Source organism: Odocoileus virginianus, chromosome 6 (assembly GCF_023699985.2).
Source record: "Odocoileus virginianus isolate 20LAN1187 ecotype Illinois chromosome 6, Ovbor_1.2, whole genome shotgun sequence".
NCBI classification, from domain to species: Eukaryota; Metazoa; Chordata; class Mammalia; order Artiodactyla; family Cervidae; genus Odocoileus; species Odocoileus virginianus.
In genome coordinates, this window is record NC_069679.1 from 41621619 (window position 1) to 41643792 (window position 22174).

A 22174-nucleotide genomic window follows, 5' to 3' on the forward strand; every position below is an offset into this window, starting at 1 on the left:
TCCTCTGGAGCTGGGTACCAGTCTCCAGCCCTGACCCTCTCCCTTCTAGCTTCTGCCCTTCTTTCTCTACCTCTCCTTCTGCTAGAGCGCTCAGCTTTTAGGTCCCATCCTTCACATACTCCATCTCAGGCCAGCTGTCTTCCCCCAGAGTACACATCTGTTTCAGAGAGCTTGTTATTTGATGGCTAGATAAAAATGCCAGCCAGTGCACGAGAAAAACAGAAACCTAGAAACTACATGTTAGAACCATTTCTAACAAAATCATTGCGCAGGATGAAAGGGTTGAATGGCATCACCAATTCCATGGACAAGAAACTTGGGCAAACTCCAGGAGACAGGGAGGGGCAGGGAGGCCTGGTGTGCTGAAGTCCAGGAGTCACAAAGAGTCGGACATGACTTAGTGACTGAACAACAACAGGGCCAGGGGTGGAAGAGGGTAAGTAACTGTCCACACTCTGCAGTCCTTGGACAGGGAAATGACTGCATGTCCATGCAGAGAGCAATAGCGCAACCCCACAGCACACCTAACCAGCATTTAGGTAACTCCTTAGCAAGGAAGAATCCACCTTTGCATTACCATATATTTGTTAATAGTCCAGGCTTATCCAATAGCTAACTAGAGCTTTTCACCTAGCTATCTCCATTTCCCTGAGGCTGGTTTCATTACAGGGAAGGGAGAGAACACATTCTACAGTGAGAGGCCCCCGCCTCCTCAAACTGAAGTACTTTCTAGAAGCAGCAGTGCTGTAGACTTTACACTAGGAGGTTGAATCAGTTTAACCTTCTCCCAGCACCAGAGGTAAAAGATTCAGAACTGCTCAAGGGGCTGTGAATTTAAAAGAAAAGCTGTGGGGGTGGGGTGGAGAACCTGTTTCACTTGCCAAGCCCGCCAAGCCCAGATCTGTTCCACTGCCTCATCCTAAAGGGCTTCGCCATCAATGTGGCTTTTGTCCCCCTGCCATGATGAGCAGCTCCACGTACAGCCAGGCCCCTGACCTTGTGTGACATCTTTGTCTGGTGAACAGAATGGATACGGTAAGCAAACAGTTCTCCACTTGGATGCAAACAGCGCCGGATGTGTGTGAATGTCAACTGTAAAGTCAGAGACAGGATTAAGCTCTCAACAAGAAGTTATTTCTCTGTCACATTATCCTGTTAGTTAAATGCCAGGCCAGGCTCTAATTTCTACCCGTTTCGTCAAGGTCAACATCGGTGACTGCAGAGAACTACAGTAAATGATTAACCCCGGTTCTGCATGGAGCCTGAGTCAGCCGCAGAGTTCACCGCCCCCCGGCCACGTTTTCTCCCCAGTTCACGCAGCAGGAAGTTCATGGTACACAGCACAGGCGGCTGCTGCTGCCTTGAGGGTCACCAAGACAGAAATGGGAAGTGGCAGTGAGTGGAGGCTGCAAGGCACCGTCCTCAACAGGAATGGGAGAAAGAAGCCCAGCAGGCAGGTCAGTTCCTGGCATCCTGAGGTCTCAGAAACCAAGTATGGAAGCAGCAGTGGGAATCTTCTCAGACAAGGTCACAGGCTTAGAGTCATGAAAGAAAAAAGCCTGACCACATAGAGAGGACCCCGTAGATCAGAAAGCACAGGGATTCAAACACTATACTGCTCCTGGGGGCTTGGCAAAGGCTGGACTCAAGTTCCAGGGTCACATTTATAAACGCAACTGGCTCAATAGACTGTCCATGTGGACTCTACAGGAGAATCCCGCGGCCCACTTTTCAGAGTTTATGAATGCTTTGGCTCTTGCTCTGAAGCCATGGAGAACTCAGTGTTTCTCAAGTAAATGTGCAGGCATCTGAGTCTCCCCTCTGCTGTCCTCTAGCCAACGTTTTCCCTGGGGCGGGACAGACATCTTGAGGCTCTTGGACCATGCAGGGGTGGAAAAGACAAGGCTTTCACAACCTCCTATGCCACATCTGCCCAAATACATTTGTGTCCTCTCTATTGCCACCTCTTCTGGGCTCTGTCACTTACACACTTGATTTATTGACATTTATTTGCAAGACTTATTCCCCCTGCCCCCTCCAGTCCTGTGCCAGCAAGTCTCTGAAGCACATCCAGCCCATTTTTTCTAACTATAAGTGGACTCAGAGTTTCCCTTAATCCAGACACAGCCAGTATTTCTTCTCTCTAGACCACACACTTGAGACACATGTGCAGAAACTTAACAAAGAAAAAGAGGGGAAATGTTAAAAGGAGAAATATGCACACTTGGCCATCTTCTCCCTTTCATCTCTAAATCCCCAAGGATAAGATCCATCCATGACTTTGGAATGTCCTAGGAAAAAACAGTCTTCTCCCTTGTCCCCCTCTCCCACTCAACTCCTACTTAGCTCTGACAAAACAACACTGCTTTATTCATGACCCTGAAAACTGCCACAATCACCGTGGAGAACAAACACCTTGCCCTTTATTCTGTCTTTTTTTATGAAACCAGCCTAATAGTGCTGGCGCACACAAGTTCTGTTCCCCAGAAATCACTGGGGCAGGAGGACTTTCTGTTACATCTGCCACTGAGTGTTCTCACACATATTTCCAGAATCCTAACGTGCGCTCGGCACGAACACATGACTTAATCTGTAGCTCCAAGCTCACTAAACCACATCTGCAGAGGCCACCTACTACTCTAATGGTTCTACTGCAGTCCATCTGTGACTTAACACGCTAAACCCATTTGTATCCATTCAATACCTCCAATATGGAAAGCACTCAAAAATATTTGTTGAATGAATAAGTACATGAACACACAAACAAATCTATTAACTGCCTAGGGTAAGTCTATGGGCTTCCCTGGTGGCTCAGATGGTAAAGAATCTGCCTACAATGCAGGAGACTCCAGTTCAATTCCTGGGTCAGGAAAATCCCCTGGAGGAGGGCATGGTAATCCACTCCAGTATTCTTGCCTGGAGAATCTCAATGACGGAGGAGCCTGGTGGGCTAAGGTCCATGGGGTCACAGAGAGCTGGACATGACTGAGTCACTAACACTTGCAGGGTAAGACTATGGACAGTACAAAAATGAGTAAGGGAACTGGCTACCCTTGAAGTCTCAAGAGAGAACAACCCCAAAGGTTTCACACTCCAGCTTATGATGTTCTTTCCACCAGAACGTGCCTCCCCACCCTAAATCACCTCACTATTCTCACTGCTCCCAAGACTCAATCCAAGCCTCAGTCCCCCCTAGTAACTTTTCCTGGCCTGACTATATGGAGCGAAAGCACTCCTTTTTGTATTTCTGTTCGACATACCGTATAAAAGCCTCTCCAGGGACTTCCTTGGTGGTCCAGTGGTTACAAATCTGCCTGCCAATGCAGGGGACACAGGTTCGATCCCTGATCTAGAAGATTCCACGTACCGTGGGGCAAAATAAGTCCGTGTGTCACAACATGGAGCCTGAGCTCTAGAGCCTGTGAGCAGCAACTACTGAGAGTTGCAACTCTAGAGTCCAAGCTCTAGAGCCCATGCTTTACAATAAGAGGAGCCAGTTCAATGGGAAACCCATAGACCACAACTAGAGAGTAGCCCCCTCTCAGAGCAGCTAGATAAAGTCCATGCACAACAACGAAGAGCCTGTACACTGCATTGAAGACCCAGTGCAGTCAATAAATAAATAAAAATTAAAAAAAAAATAAACCTCTCCAAACATGGATGCCACGGTCACACTGAAAGCATCAACTCTGTCTTGGGACAGCTGAGACCATCTTGTCCATCTCTGGACCACAGGGCTTTGCACGGTGTGCAGGAGCTGAGTGAATAAACAACTACAGGCAAAGCAAACCACAGTAAATGTTACAGGAGGGGCAAAGGCCCCGGGGTGCTCAGTGAGTGAAGAAAGCAGCTGCTGGACCACACGAAGAAGAGGGCGTCTGAGCTCAGCCCTGGAGGACAGGCAGGATTTTAACTGCAGAGACAAAGGCATAGGGGGTGGTAAAGGACATTAGAGAACAGACAGCTAATCTGATCAGAGAGACAGAGGACAAAAGGCAACGGAACATACAGCCTGAAGCTAGAATATGTGCAACCCTGGGAGACAGGCACTGTTAGGATTATTTCCCCAACAGAGACGATTTGGGGGATCACAGGTGAGGTCTGCCAACAGGATTCAGTCATTCAGTCTACTGCTCACCAACTATGCTTACGGTCACACATCAGTCATTGTATAAAAAGAACACACACACAAATACATATACACACTTGTATACACACATTCCAGTTTCTCAACAAAAATACAATGAAGGCAGCGAACTGTCCTGTGCAGAGTATTCAGCAGCATTCTTGGCCTCCACCCACAAGGGGCCAGTAGCATCCCCCCAGTTATGACAACCAAAAACATCTCCAGACGTTGCCAAAGGTTCCCCAGAGACAGTGGGTAGGATCACGCCTAGATGGCAACCACCATGCACACTGTCTCCCCAAGAACTTACAAGGTGGTCACAGGAACTGGGAGGAGGAGGAAGAATTGGTATTTTGGCAATCCATGCACAGAAATTCAATTTTAAAAAATATGTGCAATATTACTCCTTAAATGAAATGAAATACAGTACTGCCGGTAAGCAGTGGAGACAGGACCCACATCTTTGGACAGCCAGCCTCTACTCAGTCTCCGGCACCACACTGGGCTCCAGATGGAAGGGGACTGCAGAGCCAAAGTCCAGAGGTGGCAGGCATGGGGGGACGGAGTACACGTGTCTACCAGGGCCTGGGACTTCTGTGTAGCTGGCACTAGGCTTATCATGGCTGACAGTGAGGGTCAGAGGTGAACAGGCAGGTGGCAGACACTCATGCATGGCTGTGACTCTAACTAGAGGGAGGCCCATCAGAACTTGTTGGGGGCAGAGGTGGACTAGAGGGCGACCCACCTGCACAAGGGTGGGTGTGGTCTGAAGAGGCCAAACCAGGACAGGACGCAGGGAGGGCTGTGGAAACCATGCGGGCTGAAGATGAGGCCTGAACCCAGACAGCATGGAAAAGGAGATCCGAGGACGGAAGGGATGTCGTGGACACAGAACCCACAGGCCTGGGCAGCAGATGGAAAGCAAGGACCAAAGCTGAGACAGAGGCTCCCAAGGACAAAAAGTAAACATACATCACTAAACTCGGGGATTCCTCTAAGCCTGCCTAGGCGAGGCACAGATCAGCACCTCCATTTCACTGTACATGGGGCAGACTGAGACAGTGTAAAAGGTTTCATATGCTCTTTTTTAAAGTTTTCTTTTCATCGCATCCCCCTCCTTGTCCCCAAATGCACTATCACTTTGTGTCCCCCCTGAGATAGTCCACAGGTACACAAGTATATGTGCATATGGCTTCATTTTTTATTTGTTTTTTATAATAAAAATAGTATCCGTTTACAACAGGGGAAATAAAGATCAGGAAGGACTAGGGGTCTTTTATAAAGTCAATAAAAGCAAAGCCAGATTTAGAATCCTGACCTCTCCTTAAACTATACGACTGTTCTTTTGAACCTGTGCACATTCTGATTCACGCATACAGAGGATAGTTACTGAGCACTTTGCAAAGCACTGATGATACAAAGGATAGGATGGTCCCTCCTTCAAAATGGGGAGAATGACACATCACCTAACTGGCACAGTCCAGCAAAACAAGGACAAGACCAGGATGTGACCAGATGCTACAGATCTGCTGGAGTCAGTGGCTATAAGGAAATGCAGCATGAAAGAGATGGCTTTGTCAAAATTCATATTAGTTAGTTATTGCTGCATAACAAATTACCCCAAAACTCAGTGACCTAAAATAATAGTAAACATTTATTATCTCACAGACCTTCTGAAAGTAAAGAATCTAGAAGTGCTTTGTTTGGTAGTTCTGGCTCAGGGTCTCTAATGAGATTGGCCCAAGATACTGGCCAAGGCTGTAGTCATCTGAAGGCTTGAGCAGGTCTTAAGGATCCACGTCTAAGATGGTGCACTCAAACGGCTACTGACAGGAGGCTTCAGTCCTTCATTACATGAGACTTTCCACAGGCTGCTTGAGGGCCCTCACAACATGGCAGCTGGCTTTCCCCGGAGCAAGGGATTCAAGAGGAAGCCAGAGTGTCTTTTATGATCTAGCCTTGAAGTCAGACTCCACCATTCCCTACTGGTCACATAGAGCAATCCTATTCAACACAGGACGGGCCTACCAAGGAGTAAGAGTCACAAGAAGCATACATCATGGCAGCGTTGCACAGGATCTCAGAGGCCGGCTACCAGAAATGCCCTATCTACCCTGATTTACTTTGACACTGTAGATATTTGGGTCCACACTGCTTCTTATCTAATGGATTTAGAGCTTATGACATGCTCCATTTTCTGCTTAGAGTGATCACATAACAGTGCCAAGTTTTTCCACCAAGTGGAAATCTACTTAATGATCTTGGCAAGTCTTTAGAAAAATAAGCATCAGGCAGAATTTAGAAGGTCAGAAAGAGAAGATCAAAAAAAGTGTAACACAGACTGAGTAGGATTTCTGATGACAAAATTAAGGCAGTTTTCCTTTGAGATGTTAAAGATGCAACTATTTGCAATATGATAGTGACTGCCATCATCCTTGGCTATTTAAACTAGCTCCTCTGCTTACACTGCCCAGTTCTATGGCTTGACCACATCTGCAACTGGAAATGCACCTGGCTACTGGCCTTCAGATAGGGGCCACTGTTTCTGCCTTGCTCACACTTTTGGACTCTGGGTGGTGTCCATGAATGGTTCAGAGATCTCAGAACATTTGTTCCATTTGGGGAGATAGACAAGTGCCTTACTAAGTTTTTCTATTAACACTTCCATAAATGTCTAAAGGCATTTCTAGCACCATGACATTATAACAGCCTTGTTACAAAACAAAACTTTCCTTCTACAAACCTCACCACCAACATACTATACCAAACTTCTCCCTTCATCCATAGTCCCTATTCACCATCATCTACTTGCTCACGGACAAAGTTTATAAATTCAGTGAATGAACACTTGGCAAAGAACAAAATGTCACAAACAAAAATGGGACTCTCCATTTCCCATTTCCCAATTCCCTTCCCCTTCTGCCCAGCCTTCAGCAGAAAGAGACACTGGTTATAACCACACTAAAAATGGAAATGGAGGGACCTCCCCAGTGGTCCAGATGCTAAGACTCCAAGCTCCAAATGCAGGGGGCCCATGTTGATCCCTGGTCAGGGAACTAGATCCCACATGCCACAACTAAGACCCAGCATAGATAAATATATAAATAAATATTTTTTTTTTGCAATTTTATTTGATTTACTTATTTTTTAATTAACTTATTTTAATTGGAGGCTAATTACTTTACAATATTGTAGTGGTTTTTGCCATACATTGACATGAATCAGCCATGGGTCTACATTAATATATAAATAAATATTTTTTAAAAAGGAAATGGATTGCTGAAGAGACACCAGAGAACTGGTGCCTCCATATAAAGTGGCAGCATGAACACACACCTTACTTGTAAAGACCAGAGCTGATTCCTTGCCACCGAAAGAATCTGCTCACATCACACATACACACACGCCTATTTAAAAGTCCTCCACAACCCAGAATCTATTATACAGAGTGAAGTGAGTCAGAAAGAGAAAGATAGGTATCTTATTCTAACACACATATATGGAATCTAGAAAAATGTTTCTGAAGAATTTATTTACATGGCAGCAATGAAGAAACAGACATAGAGAATAGATTTATGGACGTGGGGAGAGGGGAGGAGAGGGTGAGATGTATGGAAAGAGTAACATGAAACTTACATTACCATATGTAAAATAGATAGCCAACGGGAATTTGCTGTATGGCTCAGGAAACTCAAAGAGGGGCTCTGGATCAACCTAGAGGGGCAGGATGGGGAGGGAGATGGGAGGGAGGTCCAAAAGGGAGGGGATATATGTATACCTATGTGATTCATGTTGGTGTTTGACAGAAAACCACAAAATTCTGTAAAGCAATTATCCTTCAATAAAAAAAAATTTTTTTAATAAATAAATAAAAGTCCTCCACGATTTCCACTGCTCTTAGGGCAAAGAAGAAAACCCTTCAGATGCACACAGGCTTGTACAAGCTGGTCCCTATTCTACTCTCCACTTCCTCTCACTCCAGACTTCTGGTTGTCCTTCACAGCCCAGCCTCACTGGCCTTCTTTCAATACCTTGACTAGACCATACTTCCACCCACCACCAAGTCCTTTGCACATGCTGTTTCCTCTGCCTGGAACACCCCGTGAGCTTTTTTTGGGGGGAGGGGGGAAGTGAAAGTCCTTGTAGCTCAGTCATGTCCAACTCCTTGGGACACCATGAACTATAGCCCGCTAAGTTTCTCTGTCCATGGAATTCTCCAGGCAAGAATACTGGAATGGGTAGCCATTTCTTTCTCCATGGGATCTTCCCAACCCAAGCATCAAACCTGAGTCTCCTGCACTGCCGGCAGATTCTTGACTGTCTGAGGCACCAGGGAAACCTAGTTAGTTTCTATTCACCCTTCAGATTCCATCCTCATTTTGTTCAAGGAAGCCTCCCTTGCCTCCCTCCATCCCTCCATTTCAAAGCACTTATCACAATACACATATTTATACATGTGTCTATCACTCCCACTCTGTTCCATTTTATCCCCACAACCCAGCACAGTGCCTGGCACAAATGAAATGCTCGACGCATAATTGCCTAATTAACTAATGACTATGGATGAACTACTTATTGATAGATAGTCCAAAACTGTATCAACAATCCATTCCCAACTGTGAGGACATGATGCTGACTATTGGTTGTTAAACCTTCTGAGTTATTTATGCCTTGACCTCTGGTCACTCTTCACCCAAATGGGAAATAGGCAAGAACTGTCCTCCCTCCCCTGGGCAAGCAAGACCAGAATGAGGCTTTTTACTTCTCCTCCTCCTGATTAAAGAAATGGAAACCCACTCCAGTACCCTTGCCTGGAAAATCCCACTGACAGAGGAGTCTGGTAGGCTACAGTCCATGGGGTCACAAAGAGTCAGACACAATTGAGCAACTTCACTTTATTTTCCTCCTGATTAAGTTTCCACGCTTGTTTATCACACCTACATGTGAATTCACTGTGATTTTCTGGGTCATCCGAGTGTACAGGGTGACCGGAAAGTCCTACTTCCACCTCCTCTTTCCCAGGAGCTGTAGGAATATATCCAAAGCAGGGATGCAGGGGGTGTGGGTTTGATCCCTGGTCGAGGACCTAAAATACCACATGCTACAAGGCACCGGCAAAAAAAAAATTTTTTTAATTTTTTAAATTAACAATAAATAAAAGGAGTTGGGCACACAGTCAGCAGATTCAAGATGGGCTACTGCCCAGAAATTCTCAGAGACATCCTGGGAAAGGAACTGTCGTTCTCATGTCTAATTCTTAAGTATTTCACACAGAAAAGACTAGGAGGGTGTCAAGTTGCAGAACGATGTGCTAGTTCCCTCCTGACGGCTGCCATTGGAAGTAGTAAGCCTTTCCTGATCTCCTACAGGCGCGGGCCTCAAACACAGCACCTATAACTTCATCATTCTCTTATTTGCACATTTCCTCCCCACAAGACAGTATAAGATCTTTGAAGCTAGAAATCATGGTTGGCCTGACTTGTGTTCTCAGTGCCTGGCAGTGGTAAAACACACGCAAATATTTGACGGGAAATGAATGGGCATGTTGGAGACTCTGACTCTGTGTTCTACACCCACGGCAAGTGACTTTGGCAGCTCAGGTCAAACACCGGGAGTGAAGTGCCAGGATGTCCTTATTGTTCACCAAGACTCATAAGAGGCTTACCAGGACCCATGTGCAGAGCCACAGGGAGGTGACATGTCTGGGGCTTTGATGGAAGGTTCAAAGCAAACATCCTAGGACACCACACCAAGCCTCCTATTTAGCTACTTTTTAATCAGGACAGAATGCAGAAGAGTGATATAATTATTAAGAGCCAGTTCAGGGGAGAGGGCAACTAGAGAGAGGGGGAAAAAAAAAAAGGAAAAGGAGAACTTTTTTAACCTTGAATCTTCCTGTTTTACTTTTGTTGATGGAGGGTTCTGATTCACTCTAGGCCCATTAGAAAAGAGACATTTTCCTTTCCCTGCGCACTGATTACAAACCTGCTGCATCCCCCAACATCTCTGCATCTTTGCATCCCCTACTCTCAACAGCTGCCCTTCAGAGTAAGTTGATTAAGTGACGTTAAAGAGCTGAGGAAATACAGATTTCTACAGTTTCCCTCGCTAACCTGGCTCCCCCTTGGAGAAGACAGAAATGAGATTTTACACTGAATTAGCCTTCTCTTAAGGGAGGCAATTCCACTGATCCTGAGATTAGCACTGGTTTTACCATCTGACCCTCTATTGACCTCACGCTTTGAAAAGAAATTGTTCACAGATTGGTAGGAAAGAGGGAAGGAAAAATCTAGATGTGCTATGGGGAAGAAGCACATATTTGGTTTTATAAGCTTGAGTGACATTTCCAAATCATTGAGTAAAACATAAACATAAGGCCATAATCGAAGGGCAGTTTTGGAGAGGGGGAAAAAAAGTTTCAACATTACTGAATTTGAATAAAATTTCTCTAAGGGTTAAAGAATATAAAATGTGGGCATAACACTAGAGAAAAAGTATACTATAAAGAGCAGAACAATATAAAAGCACACAGACTCAACATTTAAGTATGTAACATACAACCCTGTAAAGCAACTATACTATGATTTTAAAAAACAAATAATTTTAATTGATCATACACATATTCCCTGATTTAATTCTGATGGTGCTACAGAAGGAATTTAGATACAACTGTATTAACTTTCTTTTTAATTTTTTTTTTAAACTGGAAGATTTTGGGGATTACAATACTAGGCAATTCTTTCAAAATGTTCAGAAGCATGTAGTTTTAACCTGCAGGAGTACATAAACTTTTAGTTTACCATTTTTCCTCAGCAACAACAAAAATGTATGTAATACAAAAACAGGCTGCTTTTAGAAATTTCTCAAATGTATCATTAATTAAGCCAAATACAATGCTTTTCCCCTTGCTTTTCCTATTTCCAGACTTGGCTGCTTGTCTTCCAAGCCCCTGCATCTACATCCTCCTCTTTCTCCTCCACTCTTAAGCCCATCTTCTCTGTCCAGTCGCAGCCCCGAGCAGTGTCCCCCTCCCTCGTGGATTCCTCACCGTCCTGCCCAACAGCACGGCCGCCCTGCCTCTCACTACCCGCCTTCCCCCAAAGGCCCCACTAGAAACTTCCTATTCCCGGAAAGGCCTCCTTCCAAGCACCCAGGACCTGGCTTGGTCTCTCCTTCCTTCCTCATCATGCCCCCTGGGGGGTCTCTCCTGTCAGGTCTGACCTGAGCTCATTCCTCCTCACGCCTTACTTCTTCCAACTGCTAATCTCTCCCACTTCTTGGTCACACCTCTACAGAACCACGCCCCCATTAGATCCCTAATAAAAAAACACAGTGCTCCCTCACCACTTAAAATCTACTCATCTGGGATTTCCCTGGTGGCTCAGTGATGTGAATCTGCCTGCCAATGCAGGGGACATGGGTTCAATCCACATCCGGGAAAACTTCTCACGCTGCAGAGCCACTAAGCCCATGCACCACAACTACTGAAGCCCACACACCCTACAGTCTGCGCTCTGCAACAAGAGAAGCCATCGCAATAAGACTGCACACTGCAACGAAGAGTAGCCCCCTCTCTCTGCAACCAAAGAAAGCCTATGCAGCCATGAAGATCCAGCACAGCCAAAACAGAAAAAGGGAAAGAAAACCTACTCACCTGTCATGGCGTTAGGGTATTCAAGCAGTCCTCACAATTTCAATCCACCTCATCTTTTCTACTGTAAATTTTTTGTGTTGTTTTTTTTAAAAAAAAATTACTTCAAAAGAATCCAACATTTTATTATAAAAAATTTCAAACATTAGCAAAGCAGAGAAAAGTGAAAGCAAAAGTGGCTCAGTCGTGTGACTCTATGCAACCCCATGGACTATACAGTCCAGGGAATTCTCCAGGCCAGAATACTGGAGTGGGTAGCCTTTCCCTTCTCCAGGGGATCTTCCCAACACAGGGATTGAACCCCAGTAGAGAGAATAGTATAATTAACTGAGTCATTACCAAATTTTAACACTTATCATCACAAAGCTAATCTGGCTTCAACCATACCCCAACTCATTTTCTCCCCCCAGTGAATTATTTTAAAGCAAATTCCATAAAACAACACAGACTTACAAATGCAGAGAACAAGCTAGTGGTTATCAGGGCGAGAGGCAAGAGGATATTAAGAGGTATAGACTACTATGTATAAAATAAGTAAGCTATAAGGATACATTGTACAGCACAGGGAATATACCCTGTGTTTACATTTTAAATGGCATAAATCTATAAAAATATTGAATCACTATATCATACACTTCAAACTAACAGTATATATCAACTATACTTCAATTAAAAAAATAAAAACAAAGCAAATTCCAGATAGCCTTCTATTTCACCCATAAGTAATATTAGGTTGGCCAAAAAATTCGTTTGGAGTTTTCTGTAAGCTGTTACAGATAAACCAGAACAAACTTGGTGGCCATCCCAATACTTTAGTTGCTTTAAAAGATAAAGACTTTGAAAAACAGTACTTTGGCCACCTCATGCAAAGAGTTGACTCATTGGAAAAGACCCTGATGCTGGGAGGGATTGGGGGCAGGAGGAGAAGGGGACACCAGAGGATGAGATGGCTGGATGGCATCACTGACTCCATGGGCATGAGTTTGAGTAAACTCCGGGAGTTGGTGATGGACAGGGAGGCCTGGCGTGCTGCGATTCATGGGGTCACAAAGAGTCGGACACGATTGAGCGACTGCACTGAACTGAACACTGTTTTCACCCCTAAAAACTCTGTTTACGTTGTTTCTTACTATCAGTAAAAACAGAGATAGTGTTTAAATGTCCCCAATGATTTATTTTTTTGTTTTTTTATAATTGGTTTGTTTGAAATGAGAGCCAAACACGGTTCATGCTTTAGATCAGGGTCTCTGACACTTTAAAACTCTCTTTTTGTGTCTAACCACTTCAAGGATTCCCTTGCAGCTCAGATGGTTAGGAATCTGCCTGCAATGCAAGAGACCCGGGTTCAACTGCTGGGTTGGTAAGATCCCCTGGAGTAATAACCCACTCCAGTATTCTTGCCTGGAAAATCCCATGGTCAGAGGAGCCTGGTGGACTACAGTCCATAGGACCGCCAAGAGGTGGACATGACTTAACGACAAACACTTTCGCTCCACTTCACCTCAACTTCTCTTGCTCCACAAGGCTCCAACCCAGACACACATCGCACGTTCCCACCTAACAAGGTGTTCCTTATGCTGTACTTGGTTCCCCAGTGTCCTCAGCCTCCATGCTCACACGTCCAAATACCCCTCACCGCTCACAGCCCCCTCCATGAAATCTTTCCTGGTTGCCACCAACACAAGCCATCTCCTATGGCTCTTCATTTCTACTTCATTTAGGGCATTTACTCTTTCCAATTCTGTAACTGGCAATACCAGGCCCCCAGAAACTCTTAAGGTCCAAGAAGCAATCAGGGAAGCTGGTAGAGGAGCTGGAATTTGACCTGAGTCTAGTCTCTGAGAAATCTGAAAACACTGACCATTGACTACACTTCTCTTTTGCTCAAGAACTGGGAACAAGAAGACGGTAAGGATTAAAATAAGATGCTAACAGCTATGGAGAGTCTTCATTTCACTCCTAGATGACAGTCACACACTGCCTGTCCATTTCTGCATGTGGATCCCAGCCACTGCCACAAACTCAAGGAGAAAGAGGACATTTCCTTTTCAAAACTGGAAACAGTGTAAAAGAGTATAAAAGAACACAACATTAAAAATAGAAGTATGCTATGAAACAACATGTAAAATTCCTCAACAGTCCTTTTAAAGACTCCATGATAGAATCCTCTAACAACGTGAAGACCCCCCCCCTCTTCTGTGGGGAGATAACTGAAGCAGCTTACCAAATGCCCCCAACCATGTTCATCTGCTGTACAAGGACATCCTCCCCACCCTCCAAAGCCCCCAGCACCAGGGAGCTCATGAATTCTCTTCTGTTGAGCAATCAATCTGCTCTCTGGGTCTACGAAAACCACTTTTACAGAGTATCTGTTTGGAATACCTCTAAAACATCCTTAATATAATGTGATGGTTTTCACCAAATGTTCTAACAATTTAAAACTTTTAGTGCTCAAGCTCCAGCGAGGATGAAGTATTTGCTATCTGACAGTGATAAAATAGCACTTTATGAATTTTTGGCCCTGGGGTAGTGGCAAAAATTTAAAAAACTGATACCAAGAGGTTGGGCTGCCTCCTAAGGCTTACCAAGGAAATAAACCTTCTAAAATAATACACTTCCTTAACAAAATGTCAGCTTTTAATCACAGTAGTGGATGAGTCCCTCTCAAGACAGGAAAGTCTAAAGGCTGGTATATAAATTTAAGTAACACTTTACAAAATTAAAAAATCATATTTAATGCTCTCTCTTCCAAGTAGTTAATATAACACTACTAGATTTCTATTATATAGTACCCACATATACATAATGTAACAAAAAGGCAGCATCTGTCCATTACAGTGCTAATTTTTTTTCCATTAAATATGATCCTTTTTTGTTCAGCCACATTTGCCACATTTGTTCAGCAAACACCTTCAGAAGCAAAAGCTAATGAGGTGTAAAAACACAATCATGATCCTCTTTAAGAAACCAAAGGGAAATGCAAAAGCAAGGCAGAGAAATTCACAGAGAAACAGCAGTTTCCTAAAAGATTTCCCACATCATCACTGGAGAAAATTTAACCGAAACCACACACTAGGGACTGAAAATCCAGTTAAGAGAGGAACTGATCCTCCACTTTCACTCATCAGACACTGCAGAGATGTGATCATGCATCAGACACTGCGCGAGGGACACGGACAAGAGGACAAAAGTCACACACTGTCAACCTGCAGATGACTTGTATTTGGTCTGTGTGATCCTTTTTTGTCTAATGTGAAGCAATGCTTAAAAGTCAGGAGCCTAAATCTTTACAGATTATCTCATTCCCATACAACAAAGATACTTCCTCACCTACCATCATTCCCTTCCCTGCTTATAACATGTGACAGCGAAGGACCTAGAAGCTTCCAATAAAGTCTCCTGCATCCTATGTGTGCTGTAAGTTCAATTCTCCTTAGAGTCAAAACACTGCAAACCTGCCAAATATCATCCTCAACTACCCTTCAATGAATAAACCATGTTAACTCAAGCTTTGATGTAAGGTCTGAAGATAATAAAGATGTGATGGGTCCAAAGGAAAATTATTTTACTCAGCAGCCTGTTGGCGTGTTCCCCAAGAAGCAACAGCACATACAGGCCAAGAGTAAGGACACAAGGCTGCTGCACAGAAAGAAAATGAGATGGAAAAAACAGATATGTCCCTGCAAAGCACTGAAAATTAAATGAGTTTCACTTTTCTCCCTCAAACGAAACCAAATCTCAAAAAAGTTAAGATAGGCAAATGAACAAGAGGCTTTTTTTCTTAAACTACCTCAGTTATAATAAACCCAAACCGACTATTTTTCCCAAACATTTTTACTGTTATAGAACCAAATCCATTTTTCACTTCTTGTCATCTGCAATTACTGTGCTGTAACTGAAAATCAGTGAATCACTATGGAGTGTAGGGGAGAGAGGACTGACCAGCTCTGAGCTGTTACTGTAGTCCTCACAGAATAAACAATATCAAGCCTTCTTTCTTCATCATCTTTAACCTATATATGGCAGAGAACATAAAAAATTTACACTGTGTAATTCCTCTCTTTCCCTAAAGATGGCATGACATTTCAAAACATTTTCCCCTTCATTTCCCCCTTTTCATAATCAGCCAACTCAAGGCCCACACCAAAGACCTCAAAATAATTTAGAATCCATTTGCAGGAGCCAAGAATTCAATTAAGAGAAAAATTATCTTGCAAAGGTTTGGGCAATTCAGCTCATTAACCCTCTTGCAACTGTGCTGAGAAAAGAACTTGAATCGTCTAACAAAAGGCTTCACAAGTCAGAAAGAACAGAGCGGAACAGGGGGGAAAGATGCCAGAAACATCCTGTCTGCAATCCTGCCCCATCAGCAAAGACAGCAATGCCCTAGGAATCCTGGAAGGGGTCATTTCTGGGCCTCTAAATCTCACCACGTACCAGAGGTTTTAAACAGTGTCCTTAAATTTTTTACGTTTATGGACTTGAGGTGGTCAACAGCATAACTGCTGAGTTTACTGTTGTGAACAAGGTCCGGATCAACAGGACTTCCCTGGTGGCTCAGATGGTAAAGAATCTGCCTGCAGTGCAGGAGAATCCAGGTTCAATCCCTGGGTCAGGAAGACCCCCTGGAGAAGAGAATGGCTACCCACTCCAGTATTCTTGCCTGGAGAATCCCATAGACAGAGGAGCCTGGTGGGCTACAGTCCATGGAGCTGCAGAGAGTCAGACATGACTGAGTGACCAACACTTTCACTTTTCACTTTCTGGATCAATGATGGGATGAAACTGAGTTTCACTCTGTCATGAAAAGGAAGGCAAACAACGGACACAGGTTTGGGCGAGGGGGTCCTGGGCCTCCCCTGTGCCCTGCCTGCCCCCTCTGGCCAGCACTCACCTTAGTGGCCTCCTCCACGCTCTCCCGCAGGGCCAGCAGCTCGGCGTCATACTGCTCCTTCAGCTTGTCCATCTCCCGGTCATGGCTGGAAACCTCTTCCTTCAGGGCTCCCTTCAGCGCAGTGAGTTCACGCTCCCGCTTCCTCAAGAGGTCTTCCTGCTCCTCTTTGGCGATGAGCAGATGCTGAAGGTCCTGCTTTGCCTGCAGGAGCTCCTGCAGAGAGAACACACGAGCAGGGAGGTGAGGATACAAGCGTTCTGTTGAGCCGCCCTGCGCCTCCACCTCGGCCCCCACACTCAGGGTCACACCCTCACCAGACCTCCCTATTCTCTCTCCCGCACGCTACATACTGGCTGAGCCCCCATCCTCTCTTTCTCTTCCCCTTCTCACAAGCCACCGTATCCCTTGACTCCACTATCTTAGCTTTCCTGAGATCTAATTTGAGGTAGAAAAGGGAAACTGGTTTTATTCTCGATGCTCTGAGGTGCCAGGTCTGTGTTTTCCATCTCACTTCACTTCAGTGCAATGGTCTGCGGTCCCTGCTTCCCTGGTGGCTCAGAGGCTAAAGCATCTGCCTGCAATGCAGGAGACCCGCGTTCAATCCCTGGGTTGGAAAGATACCCTGGAGGAGGAAATGGCAAACCCACTCCAGTATTCTTGCCTGGAGAATCCCATGGACGGAGGAGCCTGGTAGGCTACAGTCCACGGGGTCACTAAGAGTCGGACAAGACTGAGCAACTTCACTTTCATTTTCACTTCAGTGCAATGGTCTGCAGTCCCTGCTAGTGGCCTTCATGAGCTGTTGCTTCGTTGGCAGGGGAGGAGGGGACCAGATGCTGACTTGCTGGCCTCTCTTACTTCACCCCCAGAACCCTGATCCCACAGCCCAAGTCCTCGGGATGCCTCTGCTCCATTCTGAGCAGGAATAATAGTCACACATTCTCCACCTTCCCTGCCTCATAACCTCACTGATCACGAGCAAAGTCACCAAACTGGGGCAGCAAGTTCCACTACCAGTGGCATCACCTCAACACAATTGTGTCCTGCCTAAGCTGGGCATTCCTCTCAGGGCACCATTCCTTGTCAGACCTGCTCAGCAACCCTCAGGCTGAGGCTCCCCCTGCCCCACAGACGCCCCTACTGTGCACTCAGCCAGGACCTGGGCTTGACCACCCAGCTGCTCATGCCAGGCCTCCTCCCCACCCCAAGCCACTTCACGGACAGCCAGCTTCCTCCTCACCAGCCTGCTCCAAGTCTTTACTGATCAGTCATCTTTTTTTTTTTTCCCCCCTGTCATTTTGTTCCTTTCTGTTTCCTTGAATCTATGTCCTTTTCCTCAGGGGACAAGAATCCTCTCAGGCAAGGGCAAAAAACAAAAAAAATACACACACAAAAAACCAAGCTTTCCACCAAACTTTTGAAAGTATAATTTCTGTTCACTGTGTGTACTTCTTGATCATCCTAATCTCTTGCAAATGGCTTTTGCTCCTACTATACTGCCACTGTTCCCTCCAAGGTTGGCCTCTTCACCGCGACATCCAAAGGCCTTTGCTCAGTCTTCACTTTTCTTTATGCTCCTTTGATCCTCTTTGGGGCTTCCCAGCTGGCTCGGTAGTAACGAACCCGCCTGCCAATGCAGGAGATGCAGGTTCAGTCCCTGGATTAGGAAGATCCCTGGAGGAGGAAATGGCAACCCACTCCTGTATTCTTGCAGGAAAATCCCAAGGACAGAGGAACCTGGAAGGCCACAGTTCATGGGGCCACAAAGAATCAGACGTGACTAAGCAACTGCGCATACACACAAGCTGTGATCCTCTGCACCCGTACCCTTAGAATTCTCTTTCCCCTGCAGTTCAAAGATACTACACGCTCCTGTTTTCTTCCCTTGGGCCACTTTTTCTGTGACAATCTTTTCTGGCTTTTCCCTCCCTCTTCCTAAAAAGCTAAGATGATCCCCAAGAATGTGACTTCACATTCTTCACTCTTTTTTGGCAAGTTCACCTAGTTTTGTTTTCCAACTATTAATTCTACATAAATAACTCCCAAACCTTTACCTCCAACTCTTATCTGAGTTCAGACCTGCAAGACTCAGCCATCTGGATGTCCCTCAGGCACCTAGGATTCAGGAGGCTTATGTTTCTCAGTGAATTCATCAGGTCCCTTCCTCTCCTCTTCCTTTGTTCATTACTCTCGGGGACAACTGCACCTGCTCAGGAGCTCACAGGCTCGGGAGCTTGGCAACAACCTTGGTCCCTCTCATCTTTGCCCCTCATGACTAAATAGTTCTGTAACATCTTAGATCCTTTCCCCCCTCTCCAGGGTTAGGCTCTCCTCACCTCTGGCCCAGGTGGTCTGCACGAGCTACCCAACGGCTCCCCCACCTCCAGTTTCTCATCTGCAGTCTATGCCATCACCTACAAGGTATCTTCTGTCAGGGGCATCCTTCACCCCTCTTGGTCCCATCTGTCTCCTTCAGAAAACCTCTCAAGACTCAGATACTGCACGACCTACTCCAAGAAGTCTTCCTTGAATCCTCTTCCTGAATACCCAACCTCACTTTAGCTGTGCTTCTCACAGTACTTAATACTTCTACCTTGCAGTCCTTGTGTCTAGATGCTATTTGCTTATCTCTCTCAGCTGGTGAAGAATCCGCCTGCAGTTCAGGAGACCCCAGTTTGATTCCTGGGTGAGGAAGATCCGCTGGAGAAGGGATGGGCTACCCACTCCAATATTCTTGGGCTTCCCTGGTGGCTTAGCTGGTAAAGAATCCACCCATAATGCAGGAGACCCTGGTTCAATTCCTGGGTCAGGAAGATCCCCTGGAGAAGGGAAAGGCTACTCACTTCAGTATTCTGGCCTGGAGAATTCCATGGACTGTACAGTCCGTGGGGTTGCAGAGAGTCGGACACAATTGAGTGACTTTCACTTTCACTCACAAGATTACCAACTTCTTGAAAACAGATCTGATTTATATTTTTGATGCATGGATCAGTGATAGCTGGGAGCAGGCCTGTTCTGGGCATATATTAGAATGGGCAGTATAGCAAGAGACTGGAAATGTCAGAATTCTAAACTCATCCATTCTTTTACTGGTAGTTCATGAGTAAATACACATCCTGTCCTCTCAGAGCTCCTGTAGAACTAAAGGAAGAGCTGGCACCTGAGAACTGAGGTCTCAAGAGAGAAAAATATTTTGCATTTAAGATGTGGGTCACTGATGAGGGGGTGACACTATTAGTATCAATTTAAGAAAAACTGACAATGGAATTTCCTTTCTTTGCTCTAGGGCAGGGGTCTCCAACCCCCAGGTCACAGACTGATGCTGGTCTGGGGCCTGTTAGGAAGCAGGCTGCACAGCAGGAGGAGGTGAGCAATGGGAAAAGCTTCATTTGTATTTACAGCTGCTCCCCATCACTCGCATTATGACCTCAGCTCCGCCTCCTGTCAGATCAGCAGTGGCATTAGATTCTCATAGGAACACGAACCCTACTGTAAACTGTGCATGTGAGGGATCTAGGTTGTGCACTCCCTATGAGAATCTAATGCCTGGTGATCTGAGTTGGAGCTGAGGCGGTGATGCTAGCACTGGGGAGCAGCTGCAAATACACATTATTAGCAGAGAAGTTTGACTGCACAGAGACTGTAATAAATCTAGTGCTTGCAGACTCATATCAAAACTCTCAGATGGGACCATCTAGTTGCAGGAAAACGACCTCAGGGCTCCCACTGATACTGCATTATGGTGAGTTGTACAACTATTATAAATTATACCACAAAGTAACAACTGTAATAGAAATACAATTATTATAAATTATATCACAAAGTAACAACTGTAATAGAAATAAAGTGCACAGTAAATGTAATGCACTTGAATCAACCCCCCTACCCTGCCCTGGTCTGTGGAAAAACTGTCTTCCACAAAACCAGTCATGAAAAAGGTTGGGGACCATTGCTCTAGGGCACATACATACATTAAATCAGGGGAAAGTGAAAATCGCTCAGTTGTGTCTGACTCTTTGCAACCCCAAGGAATTCTCCAGGCCAGAATACTGGGGTGGGTATCCTATCCCTTCTCCAGCAGATCTTCTCAACCTTGGAATTGAACCAGGGTCTCCTGCATTTCAGGCAGATTCTTTACCAGCTGAGCTACCAGGGAAGCCCCATTAAACCAGGGGAGCCTCTGCAATTCCAGGGTGGAGCTGCACTGCACAGACTAAGACTTAGTTCCTCAAGAATCGAGCTGGCAGGCATTAATAAGCTCAGAAGAAACTTCCAGAGAATCATCCAGGTAACTAGAGCAACTCTGACTCTTCCAAAGCACCAAACACAAAACACATAAGCAAATTTTATGAAAATATATCCCATTCTGCTATTTATCAAACTGTCCAGTTCAGGGCTATTAGAAACACCCTCCCCACATCCCTGTTGCTATTGGCAACCCCTCTAGGTCTTCCTGGAGCCTCCTGCCAGCTTCTTCACAGCAGGCCTTGTGAGTCTACTCCTGTTTCCTGCTCTTACTCTCACACATTTCTCAATTGTTTTGACGATAACGCAGTTCCTCTTCCCACACTTATCTTTTCCAGGATATATCTGTGTTTCATGTTGCCTTTTGTGTACTGCCACCAATGCATGTCAAGAAACTTAAGTTTTTATGGTCCATTCTACACCAACATGCTGTTATCTGTGACTGGGGCTGCTGCTTAAATGGACTCTGCTGTACAAATCCAATCAGATTACACCTCACCGTATCACTGAGAAGCACTTGAAGTTTTCCAGGGTAGAGACCAAAAGGCACCGAGAGATTTCAAAAACTTCATCACCTCTGAGGCTTTACTGTCAATTATATCAAGCCAAAGAAGTGAGAGAAAACATATTGCTGCTTTCTAATCACTCAGTCGTGTCTGATTCTTTGCGACCCCAAGGACTGTAGCCTGCCAGCCTCCTCTGTCCGTGGGATTTCCCAGGCCAAGAATACTGGAGTGGGTTGCTATTTCCTTCTCCAGGGAATCTCCCAGACCCAGGGATCAAACCCGTGTCTCCTGCACTGGCAGGCGAATTCTTTACCACTGAGCCACCAAGGATGCAAGAGTAAAACATATAAACCTCAAAATATATGCAAACATCCACCAGAGATGCACATGCCAGTCTGCAGACTCCCATCAAAGAAAACAAAGGAAAACTCTGGGTATGCAGAATCAGCACCTTCAAAACCTATACACATCTAGGCTAGCTTCACACGAAGCCACAAGAGATAAAGACCTAGTATGGATGTATATTTGGGGGTGGATGGGAAGGAGTAGAGGGGTTAAGCTAAAAAGACTGACTATTTGGTACTAACTACATAGTAAGAATTATGCTAAGCACTTCTAAAAATCATAGATGAATACTACTGTTCTCATTTATTTAAAAAAAACCTGGAGTTTTGAGATGCTATTAATAACATGCCTAAGATCACCCAGCATATAAGTGATAGAGCCAAGATGAGACCCAGATTGGATAACAA

General features: G+C 45.2%; 1 protein-coding gene across 2 annotated transcripts in view; it reads right to left on the reverse strand.

Annotated features, from left to right (window-relative positions):
• The window catches only part of CGNL1 (cingulin like 1), a 173787-nt gene that overhangs the window by 74710 nt on the left and 76903 nt on the right, over window positions 1-22174 (reverse strand). For both annotated transcript variants that reach the window (XM_070469233.1, XM_070469234.1), the window contains exon 8: window positions 16672-16884. In XM_070469233.1, coding sequence (XP_070325334.1) covers window positions 16672-16884 — 213 coding nt within the window. The remainder of the gene's footprint in view (window positions 1-16671; window positions 16885-22174) is intronic.